The 13,275-nt window shown below is 45.3% G+C and overlaps 2 protein-coding genes across 3 annotated transcripts in view; both read left to right on the forward strand.

Moving 5' to 3' along the window:
• The first annotated feature begins 253 nt into the window (after positions 1 to 253).
• On the forward strand, positions 254 to 2,865 carry tmem203 (transmembrane protein 203). 2 transcript variants are annotated; one of them, XM_015943473.3, is made up of 2 exons: positions 254 to 344; positions 853 to 2,865. In XM_015943473.3, exon 2 carries the CDS (start codon positions 1,007 to 1,009, stop codon positions 1,421 to 1,423), a length of 417 nt encoding a protein of 138 aa, XP_015798959.1. In that variant the 5' UTR covers positions 254 to 344; positions 853 to 1,006; the 3' UTR covers positions 1,424 to 2,865. The 2 variants fall into 2 exon arrangements, with proteins under 2 accessions (XP_015798959.1, XP_015798958.1); XM_015943472.3 differs by having other exon boundaries at positions 291 to 438.
• A 707-nt stretch (positions 2,866 to 3,572) lies between these two features.
• tprn (taperin) overlaps positions 3,573 to 13,275 on the forward strand; it is a 29,401-nt gene continuing 19,698 nt past the window's right edge. Inside the window, exon 1 of the mRNA XM_015943474.3 lies at positions 3,573 to 5,859. Coding sequence (XP_015798960.3) covers positions 3,766 to 5,859 — 2,094 coding nt within the window. The 5' untranslated portion in view covers positions 3,573 to 3,765. The remainder of the gene's footprint in view (positions 5,860 to 13,275) is intronic.

The following is a 13,275-nucleotide window of genomic DNA, read 5'->3' on the forward strand; positions in this document are numbered from 1 at the left end:
TAAAGGCAGAAAACATTGCTGTCATTTAGCGGTCACAGTTAAAATTACACCTTACAGAACAATACAGTAAACAGTCAAGGTAATAAACATTTGTTTTAGATTCCAGGGAGTTTCAATACTTTATGTTCACACCACTGTTATTATTGTCTAGTGTTTTTATTCTCATGACTCTTTTGTGTCTTATGCTTTAGCGTGTCATATTGTGCTCATTTAATTCGATCTGATCTGTACAATGTCTTTCTGCCACCGGACCTTGTAGTAACAGTACTTCCCCAGCAGATGACAGTAGCGGGACTCTTGAGACGAACGCTTACGACAAAAGAAACGAAGAAGAAGATCCTACGGTAACGATGAAGCTACATTTTAGCTAGTCGTTAGCATAGTTATATTCTGGCTGTTCTAACCGGATGGATGATAAAAACACCTGGTTGTTTTAAGGTAAATTAACTTGGTATAACAGTCGGTGAACCTCTGAACACGTATGTTTATATAACCGTTCTTTTTGTAAGGAGACGTCGTTTCTTAAGTTAGCATAAAGTAGCAGTGTAGAATAACATTCGGCTATCGTTAAGATTTTTTGTCGATTGAACTTGGATTTGAAACGTTGATTTAAAGGTTTTCAGTTCTAGTTTAAATCTAACTATTTTTGGTGAAAAGTTAACGTTAGCCGAGCTTAGACATGATGGTCGAAGGATGATTGTAGGCCATGCTTTTCTAAAACACGATGTCTTTCACATCAAGTTCTAAAATTGCTGCACACTGCCTTCTACTCGCATGTCTTGTTTATAACAATGTTAAAAATGGTTTCCTGAAAGAACTTCTATTGACAAGTCTCCCTCTCGTCATCCACAGGTTGTAACTGAAGATGTAGCCATCAAGGTGGGACGTCTCCACTCCTTCTGTCCTAGATAAGCGGCCCCTTCCTCAGCCCTGGAGCCCCTAACCGGGGCTGCTCTGCTGCCTTCCGGCTGTCTGTCCTCAGAGGAAGGCCCCTCTGCACTCAGCCATGCTGTTCTCCTTGAGGGAGCTGGTTCAGTGGCTGGGCTTTGCCACCTTTGAACTCTTTCTTCACCTGCTTGCTTTACTGGTCTTCAGCATGATGGTTGCCCTGAAAGTGGACCTGTCGAGCCTCCATCTGAGCTGGTGGCTGGTTTTTGTCCCTCTGTTCGCTGCAGACGGCCTCAGCACCTACTTTACCGCCATCGTGTCCATTCGGCTTTACCAGGAGAACGAGAAGCGGCTGGCGGTGCTGCGGCTCCTCTGGGTGCTGACGGTGCTCAGCCTGAAGCTGGTGTGCGAGGTTCTCCTGTGCCAGAAGCTGGACGATCAAGACCAAGCCAGAGACCTGTGGTATGGCCTCATCGTTTCACCGCTCTTCATCCTGCTGCAGCTGCTGATGATACGAGCGTGCCGGGTTAACTGAGCAGAGGAGGTTTCATGAAGCAGCTTTCACATCAGTGATCTCTGTCTGCCATTAGAGATTTAAACAATTACAACAGATTTTCCTTTTCTGTCTCATTCCCACCTGTACAATATAAGAGTTTTATGTTCTGGGCTACGCTATGATCTCCTTTTACAATCAGAGTTTTTCAAAGCTGTAAGATCAATACTTTAGTTATCATTACACTGGTTATTGTTGCAGTTTTTGTCTGTGTTTTTCTTTTTTTTTCTTTTTTTTTAGAGAAACACTAAGTTATTGCAGGACCCTTTTGAAGACAGGCTGTCACTCCGATGTGGATTTGGAGCATATTAGTGCCTCTACTTTGTGCAATCAACAGTAAACAATGAGCCATAAAGAAAAATATACATTTAATAAACAAGTATTACAGTACTGTGTAGATGTTTTAAACCAGACCTCATTTCTGTATTTTTTTCTTTAAAACAGCCAAACTTTCTTTAGAGCTTTTCACAGGATTTCCGAAGGTTTTTCAACGTAAATGTTGTTTGAATATCGGCCGCTTTTGTCCGTACAAAGCCAACTTTTAGGAGAATTGTTTATTTTCTAAGACCTAATCTCATAACGAAGAATATGTTGGAGTTTTAGGCTTCCTATTAATGGCAACCTGTCGTGAAGATAATTAGTTCTTTGATTAGTTCGAGTCTATAATAAAAATACAGAAAAAGAAAAGGGTTAAAAAATAGTGATTTAAATCTTAGTTAAGGAGTGGCATGCATGAAAAGGACCATCAGCTGATTATGGGTTGTCCATACGAAACTGAAAAGTTCAAATGCTTTCTCAAAAACTCGCTCAACCTCAGATTTTTCTACAGAAATGTGTTCTTTACTCAGTTTCTTGTCCACTGATCTGATAAATTACTACTAAGTCTTGTTGTTTTGAAGCAAACGTTTAAGGAACAGAGCGATGGCTCAAGACTTGTGCACAGTGCTGTATGTTTAACGTTTAACAAGCATGTCAGTTTACCACATTTGTGAAACGTGACATCCGAGGACACTCTTGGGATTGAGATCCTGAGAAACTGCTCTACCCTCCCCAGAGGGACGTTGCTCGCTGGTAAACGGTGCATTATTTGGTGTCTGTTGCTGAAAGTGTTGCTCAGACACCACACAGCTTGCTCCCCCCACCATTAGAATGGTTTGTGGTGAAATCCACACGCAGTAGATCCTCTGCACACATTTTCTCTAACGAATTGCTGATTATTTTCACCGTGTAACGTGTTTGTTCGGTTTGTTTACCTTGTAAATGTGCTGCATGTATTTATTGCCTCATTAATTTATCTCCTGCTGTAACATTCTGTCATTATGTTGAATTTGGATGGAAGTTTTTATTTGTATTTGTTTGTGTGGATATTTGTCATCTTCGTGTAAATAAAATCTGCCTTATGAGTAATTTGACAATGAAGCTGGTGGTCGCAGACGTTGGGTGGCCACAAGGTGGCGCTATTAGATGAGAATGAAGCCTCGAGTTAAAAACGCTTTTTACCGAACCCTGTCAGCCAGTTTTTGGGTCAGTTTCTAGATAGAGAAGCACCAAATGGCTTCTTATGTCTCAGGAAATTATTCCCTGATTTTTTAATTGGCATAAAAAGTTTTATTTCTAGAAATTTAATAGTCTGATTGAGGATATGCTGCGTAATACGTCTGATCTTCGTCTTCATCCCTCTTAAGTCATGCCACGCTTAATTATGACATAGATACATATTTGTATCGCCTACAGCTTCGGAGAATAGCCCACGTAGTGCTGAATTCATGTGCTGTAATCTAATGAGCTCATGCCAATCCGGGATCAATGCCAGATGAATAAACGGGCCTCTGTTCAGATTAGGATATATTAAAACTTTAAAAATAGCGGTAAAAAGTACTATTTAAATTACCACACGATGAGTACACGACTAAGTACCCCGTTTATACGCTCGAAATGTTTAGAGTTGTGAAAACCTGAAAGAACGAGCGGAACTTGAATGCAACTGTTTTGATTGACAGACCTCCCTTGCCTTTTCAACAATGGAAATGGGCGTGTCTTAAAGAATCAAAGGGGCGTGATCATGAAAATAAAGACCAATCAGAATCCGGGTGGGATTGCCAAAGTCGCGCGTGCAGCGGTGAAGGGGCGGGGCCGCATTCAGGATCCGTGAGGAGAACGCCAGCGCTGTGGCAGAGGGTGAAAAGGAGAGGAGGTAGGGATGATTGTGTGTGTGTTTATCGGTCCTGCGGGTATGGTCAGAGCCGGAGTCTGCGTTTAGCGCCGCGGCAAGACCCCCTCGGAGTCTCTCTTTCCTCCTCATTCCGTTTCATCAACCCAGCGCAATGTCCGGCGGGGGAGATGTTCGCGTCCTCCGGCAGGAGGCCGGGCAAGAGAGCCCGAGGATGCCGGCCTGGAAGCGTGAAATCTTGGAGAGGAGAAAGGCGAAGGGCGGCGGTTCTGTGGGGAGCACCGTCACCCCAGAGCCCACTAGCCCCGGCGGCGGCGGCGGGGCTTCGCAGCGACTCAACGGTGAGCCGACGGAGCGCGGCAGCGGCGGAGCCAGCGCCGGGTCCGGGCGGAACTACACCATCTCCACGGCCATCCAGCACTTCTCCAACAACAAAGAGTCGCGGCCGCCGGCAGCCGATCGGACGGCATCGAAGGAGGATGACGGACGGGAGAGCCTGGTGCTCCAAGAGAGCCTGGGGCCGCTGGAGGAGAACCCGTTCATTAAGCTGGAGAAGGAGCGGAGGAGGCGGCAGGACCGAGGAGGTGACGCCGCTCGTCCCGTTCAGCACATCCTGGAGCTGTACGGCAGCGTGCCCGGCATACGGACTATCCGCGCTGAGAACATCATCATCATCGAGTCGGATCCGGATTACTTCCCGGAGGCTGGAGGGGTTAAAGCCGGGGCCAGCTGGCAGCAGAACGGCGTGGATAGCTACAGTTCTCTGAACGACCTTCTCGACCGGAGAGGCAGTTCCGTGACTGAGATCAGAGCCAAGGAAGTGGTCATTTACGACACCACGTTAAGCAAGAGCGAGGAGAACCTGAGCACCCTGGGCCGCCCGGACCTTGATGCCCCTGGTGATGATGGTGAGGGTCACGGGAGGGTCAGTAGAATCCTGCAGAAGTTTGACAGCAACTATGGGAAGCTGCAGAAGAAGTCCCACAGCACAGAAAACCTGCTGGACCTGGACTGTAGTGCCAGTAGCAGGCCAAGACACTGGTCCAAGCCACAGTCAGATCTGGTGCCAAAGCCCAGACCAGGTCTGTCTGTCAGCAGCCAACCAGCATCACCTGTCTTCCAGAGTTCCTGGTCTTCCAAACCAAAGCCACAACCTGCTGTATCGGAGCTGGGCAGCCCTCCGAGCCATCCCGGGCCCCAGCAGTCTGTGTCCTCTTTTCGTCAGAGGTTTGAGGAACGTGGGGTAAACGGGGCAGCGGTCGCCCCCAGAGACGAGTCCGACAGAGGACAGAACAAGCTAACCAGGGAGAGGGACTGGGAGGGTGCAGACACGCCCCCCAGACCCAAGGTGCCATGCTCTCCGGAGACCCGCAGTGCCCGTGCCGAGTCTTCTTTACTTCCCGTCTCATCCAAAGTGTTGCATTCCTCTCCCGAGTTTGAGATCCGTCCCTGTGAGAAGCCTGACCTCAACCAAATTCCCGATGGAGACACTCAAGCTCGAGCCCTTGCGAACTTACGGCTGCAGTCTCGAAACTCCTTCACAGTGGTCCCCAAGCGTCGCCCCCAGTCCCCATCATCATCCAGCAACCCAGCACCACCGGACCGTGTCAAGTCTTCGCTCTCGCACAGAGCAGCAGGCGTTCCTTCAACAGGGTCGCCAACATCCCGCTTCCCAAAAACCACAAAGAGGAAGGACGAGAAACCGGTGGAGCAGAAGGAACCTGAACCACCTTCTGCTGTTGCCACAAGTCCTGTTCCTCTTCCATCCTCTGAACCCTCGTCTCCAACTCCTGCTTCAGCCCCAACTCCTCCCTCTACACCTGTCCTGGCTTCACCCCCACCTTCACCACTCTCCTCCCCCATCCCACAAGCCTCTTTTGCTCCATCTCCTTCCCCTGCTGCTCCAGATGGACCCACCGTGGATCAGCTGCCAATAACCAACATAGATGACATCGAGGTGGAACCCTCTGAACGCGTTCCAGTTTCCAGCCCCGTGGCTCAGAGGAGAAAGGGCAACACCTTCACCGTGGTGCCCAAACGTTCGACAGAACCCCAGAAAAGCTCACCTGAGCCGGAAGCTTCCAGCGAGACCCCGCCTGGTTCTGCGTCGCCACAGCCGGCTCCCTTCGCTCGGCTGGGCACCCAGCTGAAGAAGCGCTACCCCGCCGTGGAAGAGATCGAAGTCATCGGTGGCTACCTGTCCTTAGCAAAGTCCTGCCTCTCCAAAACCAGCTCAGATGGCAAAAAGGTGGGAACAAGTTCAATAGTTCTTATGAAAGTGTCTTTGATGTTGGTGGTTTTGGTTTTCCAAACTTATTTCTGATTGAAAACTGTTGTTCTAGAGGGTGCATCAACCAGACCTTTCAACGCAGCAGAAGTACACACTGCTCTTGTTTTAAATTTGTTTAAGGTCATCCGTGTTTCTTGTGGTCTAAATCCAGAAGCTGGAGCATCCGTGTTTTTGTTTGGTTCTGTGCACCTGTCTCCTGGAACCAAGCCGGCACCGACTGGCTAACCCTCCTCTCTCGTTTTCATATTCAGCTGCTCCAAATCTCTCTCTCGTCCAATCTCTCGACCTGCTGCAGCCATTATCCTTAAGTGGATTAACAGCGTGTGTTTACACAGCCACTCAGCAACACGCCGTGCTTTCTTCCTCGTGGATCGCTGTCCCACTAAAGCGTGTTATGTGTCTCAGAGCTCACTAATGGGTTAGGTGGCTCTCCAAGCCTATCGACCAACCAATCTCATCAAGGCTGTATTTGGTTCCTGGGGAATTCAGGGCAGCTTTAACCCCACTGCCGGGTTACGGAAGCATGTTTCCTGAAAAGCTCAGGTTCTGCTTCCAGGCAAGGATCCAGATCAGGCTGACAGATCTGATGCTTGTCTGCTCAGGCAGGTCGCTCCTGTTTCTTGTGCATTTTGGGATAAATCAAATATCAGAGATGGTTGCTAGTTTGTTGTAACTTCAGGCTGCTGCCACTGGATCGGCCTGTGTGTGATGCATGATTTTCACTGAGCTGAATCTGCAGTGAAAGCTGAATTAAAGCTCTTATTTTTAATCAGCACTGCAGTGGTTGAGCTGCATCCCACCACAACATCCTGAACACGTTTGTTCTGGTTGCAGAGGAGTGCAGAATGCATCGTGAGCTTAGTTCTATCAGTAACTTGTCCTTTACTGAACGCCGCCTGTAAACGCACACGTTAGCGCTTTAATCTGGGCCAGTTACAACGTCTCAGACTGGCCCACTGGCCCGTTTCCTTCATGCTCCCTAATCCTCGACCTTACGTAGGAAACCTGCTGCAGGACTCAGAATGTAGTCATGAAGTCTAAACTTTTGAGGGGAAGTCTGTGTGTGTGTGAGCGCTCAGATTAGAGGCCGGCCAATATATTCAATTTTTTCTACGTTTGCCGAAATTATTTGTAAAGTCAATTTAAAAATAAAAATCAGGCACCTGTGTGGTCAACTGCCGCCACTACTAGACTGAAGAAAGGACCTGAAGGACCCCAACACACCGTTTTTTAAAATATATTATAAAGTTGTATAAATATTAAGATATTTATTGACTTATTTAATTTATATTGCACACAGTGAGTGTTGAGTTGTTATTTTATCCACGTAGGGTCGTAAGCGGGTTCAGAAATTGGATGTATGCATGTATATGTAGCAGCACACTGAAGATACAGCACATCTTAGCTGGTGGAAGCTAACCATTAGCAACTGCTATATATATAATCGGTCTAATAATCTGCTTTAGATATCGGCCATCAACAACAAAATTCTTTAAAAATCGGTGTCGGTCGGCCTCTAGCTCAGATGTGCCTGTTTGAGGAACTAGCATAATGCCTGATCAGAGCAGAGTTTCAGACAACAGGATCTGGAGTCTTATTTCCTGATATTTGGACATCTCTTCTCTGATTGGCTAACAACCACGTGACTCTACCACTGACTCTGTTTCCTCTGCAACGTTGATGTTTTATCTCCACCAATAACACAAGCCTGGAGGAGTTCTGCTGTGTGGTGGAATTGCTAATGCTAACAGTTAGCTTCTACTAGCAGAGACGTTCTCTGGTGTTTCCTGGACGCTAAACCAACAACAGCCTTCCCCGTTGCGAGTCAAGTTGGGTGAGTCCACGAATGCTAAGTGTGACGTAGATCTGTCAGGAATTTCTAATCCTAGAGTTTCACCGTGCAGGAGAGAGGTGTAGGAGACTATTTTCATGTTCAGCCTACATGAAACACTTAGTGACCCATTAGAATCATAAATAATCATTAATCAATGGTTTTTCAGTGTTCCACACATTTAAAGGTGTGGTTCACTCATTTAATCTATAAATCTGGAGTGGTCTCTTTAGTATAAATGAATGCTTCGGTAAGAAAAAAAGCTCTGGCGCTCCTGTTTCAGGGGTAGAAGTGTTTTAGAGGAGTGGTGAGGATGTAAAACGACAGGATTTCAAGTCGTCCTCGTTAATAATTATGAAATGCAAACCTCTCTCCTCTGATTGGCTAACAGCAACACAACCTTTCTGCTGCCTTCGTTAACAAAACTCAGAATTCTGTAATGTTGGACCACGTCTTTGGAGATTTAGCTTTGTTTATTTTATCCTGAGTCGGAGGAGGAACCACTTCCTGATTGTTTGTCACTGAACGTTCCAGAATGATGATATTTGAATGTAAACGTAGGTTTTCTTCTAAAAGAACAGAACGTTTGTGGTGATCTTCATAATGCTTTGAGTAGTTGCTAATGGTTAGCTTCTACCAGCTAAGACGCGCTATTTCTTTTTCCCGTGGGTGGTCCTAAGCTAAGGTGGGCAGGGCCACAAATGCAAACATTCCCTGTGACATAGAAGAGACGGGCCTTTTCTGACTCAAACGTTTTGTGGTTTACTTCCTGTCTGCAGTGTTGGGAGTAACGCGGTACAAAAGTAATTAATTACTGTAATGCATTGCTTTTTGCTGTAATGTGGTAATGTAAGGCATTACAGGGAAAGAAAATGGTAATATTTACTCGGTACAGTTGTCAGTAACGCGGTAATTACAACACATTTTTAAACCCAGAATCAAGATGTGGGTTTCCTAAAAATTAAAATCGCGGGAAGCCTGAAAGAAGATCCAGTATCCACATATATGACGTCATTTATGGACTCAGCTTTGCGGGCATTCTATGAGCAGAGAGGACACAGCGGTAACGGCTCAAATACTCCAGCTGCGTCCTGCACGCGGCCGCTGTTATATTCACAAAACCGCTCCACCAAAACAAGGTAATTCACCTGCGATCGTTCATATCAGCCTATATTCTCTGGTACTTCATGTACTTTTCAGCTGAGTTCATAATCTGTGCCCCGGTGATTTCAACTCATTGCTGCTGGAGCGCAGCGCGTATGAAGCTTTTATTTTATATTTTGTGTTCGGTAGATCCCTTTGGCTGATTAGTTAGAAAGTAGGAAATCTAGTTTACAGTTTTTCTGGAAGACGGAGAAAACATGCAGCATGCAGGAAGGTTAGAGAGAGAAAGGGCCGGAAATTATTCACATAACGTCAAGAAAACAAAACAAAGTGCTTGAAAAGAAAAAAGTAGGAAGATTTATCCCCAATACACATGTTTACCAGTGAAAAGCAATAATATATAAGCATTTAATATTTATACATGTGACTGAATCAGATCACACCAGAAGTCAGTCCCACATCCAGGGCCGTATCAAGGGCATTTGGGGACCAAGGCAATATAAGCTTGGAGCCCCCACCACCTCACTCCCTGCTCAGTTAATATAAGATGGCAGCGTGCTGAGAGTACAGATTGTTGTTGTTTTTATTTAGTAAAGAACCTTTATTATATCTGACTGTTTTTATGTTTATGTTTATTTATTTCGCAGACACTTTTATCCAAAGCGACTTACAGTTTATAACCTATAGGGCGTGTTGTGATCTGTGGGGGAAACCGGAGTACCCGGAGGAAACCCACGCATGCATGGGGAGAACTCCATGCAGAAAGGCCACAGCTGAGTTTCGAACCTGCAACCTTCGTGCTGCGAGGCAACAGTGCTAACCGCTGCGCCACCATGCGGCATGTTTTAACAGCAGTCCTAGCTCAGACACCACATCACCTTCCACTGGCTGTGTCATGAGTTCACTCAGTGTCACATGACCTAATTCACTTTGAAATTGTTTTGGTGAAAGTAACTTAAAGTAATGCAAAAGTAGTGTAATGCCTTACATTTTAAAATCAGTAATATTGTAATGTAATCAATTACATTAAAATGAGGGTAACAAGTAATAAGTAATGCATTACAGTTTAGAAGTAACTTGCCCAACACTTCCTGTCTGCGGCTGAAGCAGAAACTCGGAGTGACTAATCGTAGTATTACACGGCCTCTCTGTGAACGAGACCTTTAAACTGTAAACCAGCAGAGCTGATAAAGTTCTGCAGGTTCTTAATGGCATCCAGGCTGTGGACTTTGGTTGGGATGGTTCTGATGTGTTCCTCAGATTTGACGGATGGTTTCGGTGACTCATGCGGACATCCTGTCCTTTTTGTTCCTCGTCCTTCTCACGTGGAAACACTCTCTATTTCTATTGTTGCCTTTCTGGTCCGCTCGGTCCCCATCAGGGCTCAGATGTATTTCATTCTTCTCCGCTGGGCTGGGTCGCACCCACCGCCTGTTACAAAAGCAGCGAGGCTTGGCCCGGTCCGCATGATCTGTGAGGAATTTCTGTTCGTGGCTCTTTTTGTGTAAAACCAGCCCGTAAGACTGGCCACAGCTCAGACTTCCTGCTGCCTATTGGGACTTTTTTTCTATGGAGCACTCCCTTTTTCCATGAAACCATTTATATGAGGAGTTTGGCCCAGGAACATCCACACCAGGAACTCAGAACCTGTCTAAGCGTCCTGATTTCCATTTTCCTCCTGCATGTTCTGATTTTCTAAACGGTTTTTAGTCTTATTATGTTTTGCTGAACCGTCTCCAGCTCAGACCTCCTTATTAATCTCGTTCCACGCTCCTTTGTTTTTTTCCGCCGCTGATCACGCACGGCTTTACTCCTGTGCAGTGGTGGTTAATAAGCCTATCCCCTGGCTTCCAGCTTCCTGTGATCTCCTCTCTACTGGGAACAGAACTGTGGAGGAGCTATGTAGGTCAAGTGCAGCTTCTTGGACCGTTTCATTCCTGCATTTGCATAAAATCGCTCCGGGTTTTTAGTGAAACACCAGCCAGGACTGACGCTGTTTCCATGTGGAGTTTGATTAAATGTGGCTTCTCCTGACTTGGTTCAGGCAAACCGGCAGCTTTTATTTTTTGATGCTGCGGCGTTCAGATGTGGCTCGCAGCGGGATGTGGGAGCCATTAGAGTTTGTTTTGAAGTTTCTGTGCCCTGTAACTGGTTATTATGGGGAAAGGGAGATTGTGTCACTTTTTATCTTCTTGCTGGGGTTTCTGATGCGTTTAGATGCATCTTTGGTTCTAACTAGGGATGTGTGCTGGTGAAATTCTGGCGATACAATACGTATTACGATACAGGGGAGACGATACAATACATCACGATATATCGCGATACATTCAGTCAGACGATATTGGTGATTTTTTTGACTAAATTTATTAAAGGAAAATTCAATAAACAGTCCAAACTGATACTTAACATGTTTAACCATAACAGAGGGATTTACATTTCAATGGTGGAAACTAAACCCATTACACACTGCTGCCAACTAGTGGTCGGCATTTGAATTGCACCTCAAGAAAATAAATGTTTCCATGTAAATTCTTCCAAAAATTAGATACGCTACTTTTGAATATCGATACATTTTTGCAAGAAAATATCACGATATATTGCGATATCGATATTTTTGATACACAGCTTCTGAATATCGATATAATATCGCTGGGGAAAATATCACGATATATTGCCACAATCGACATTTTCTTACATCCCTAGTTCTAACCATCCTGTCAAGTAAAAATCATCTTTTTTCAGTAACAAAAACACAAGATTGCTTTAGAGTTTCTACCTAATTAGCGGGTCTAAACCTGTGTTTGAGTAGCTGGAGTTTTTGTCCACACCGACGTGAAACAGATCCATTAACCAAGACCAAACTACCTGCTTATCTACGTAAAAATTTGGGTGTTGAAGCCGGAAACAGATCCACGCCTTGAGTTTTCCAGGCTTCACTTGAATAAATTGGAAAACTTGCGTGATATAGAAAGCTCTGCTGTTAGCTGTACTAGTTAGCAGTATTTGTGTATGCAAACACATTGACAGCATGTCTACAAGTAGAAGTGACTCTGTTCTTTTCATGCGACTGATGAAGCAGCATGCTACTGAAGGTGTCTTTCTTTGACACAACGGACTTTCCCGTGGGAGGAATCCAGTATCGTTGGTGTTGTGCTCTCGTTGTCGTCTGAAAGCTCTTCTGGTGGCTCCATTTCTAGATCTTGTGCTTTAGAAGAGCATTTCCACTCTAGCGCTCGTTAGCTAAAAATCTCTGCCATCGGCTGCTGTATGGGGCTTCTCGACCACCACAAGAGGGATGCCGTCTGCTGCACAAGTTATATGGGTGTCCCACGTTAGGCGCCACTGCAGCATGCACCAGCTACTCCAGGGGTCACAAACTCAGATCACGCAGCTCTGGAGTTATACCGCTCTTTATTACACCCCAGCTGTGCTTGTGGCTACTTGCAGTTTCTGTCAGACTTGTCTCCAGCTCCTTTAGCCTCTTTTTTGTATTGTAGTATTTTGTGTTTAGAGTTTTTGACTTCTTGTCCATGCGTAGTTCAGTTAAGCTCATAGCTGCTAGCCAAAACTCTGGAGTTAAAAGTTTTCTGGCTTTACTAAAATACCTGTCTGTACTTATTTGATTGATGGTAGTTTTACTTTCTATTAGACTCCAAATGTAATCATTTGGCACGTTTCTAATTCATAATTTGTAAGAATGTAATCGGTGATATTAGCATTAGCATTCCTATGGGTTTTTCCATGTATATTAGCATTGCGCTAACCACTCGCTGCCAAATTGCAGCCTTTGCGATTAGAAAATCTCCTTTTGTCACATCACAATTTAATTGCACATGAAATTAATCGTTCAGCCCTAATAGACATGCAGCTCTATGCTAAAAGTGTATTTTCAAAGAGGTAATGATGGATTTCTTTGTAAAAGTTGTCCATCTTTCCAACAGAAAGATTTGCCTGGACCAACGTAACGTGATTACGTAATTCCGTAAGGTTCATGTTCAGCCAATCAACTACTTTGACGTCATCGGCAGTCGACGGACCCCGAGCCGATCTTGCACCCGAGCAGATCCTGCACCGACAGCGGCAGCTCGGTTTCCCTCCTTTACTGCCAGATCGATGGCCTTCAACTTAAATGCGACATCATATGAACTCATACGTGTAGTTACCATGATGAGGGGTTGGATTTGAAAAAAATTCTTCATTGTGCCAGCTGCTTGCATGTGCTAAATTAAAATGAGCACTTTCTTCCATTTCCACATTTGACTTCCACCTGTTACACTTTCTGCTAAAGCGCCCCCTGCAGGTGAAGGGAAATCTTCAGTAAAGCCGCATGGTTCAAAGCGTGGGAAAAAGTAGCGGCTTATAGTCCGGAAAATACAGTATGTTGTTTTAATTTCTTTTATTCTTGTTTTAATCCTGGTCTTGTCAATCACTAATGTATG

The sequence above is a fragment of the Nothobranchius furzeri genome, chromosome 6 (genome assembly GCF_043380555.1).
Source record: "Nothobranchius furzeri strain GRZ-AD chromosome 6, NfurGRZ-RIMD1, whole genome shotgun sequence".
In the NCBI taxonomy this organism is placed as follows: domain Eukaryota; kingdom Metazoa; phylum Chordata; class Actinopteri; order Cyprinodontiformes; family Nothobranchiidae; genus Nothobranchius; species Nothobranchius furzeri.

Bases quoted from the DNA above. Each gene is read 5' to 3' on its own strand.
- tmem203 (XM_015943473.3), top strand. From the start codon at position 1,007: ATGCTGTTCTCCTTGAGGGAGCTGGTTCAGTGGCTGGGCTTTGCCACC.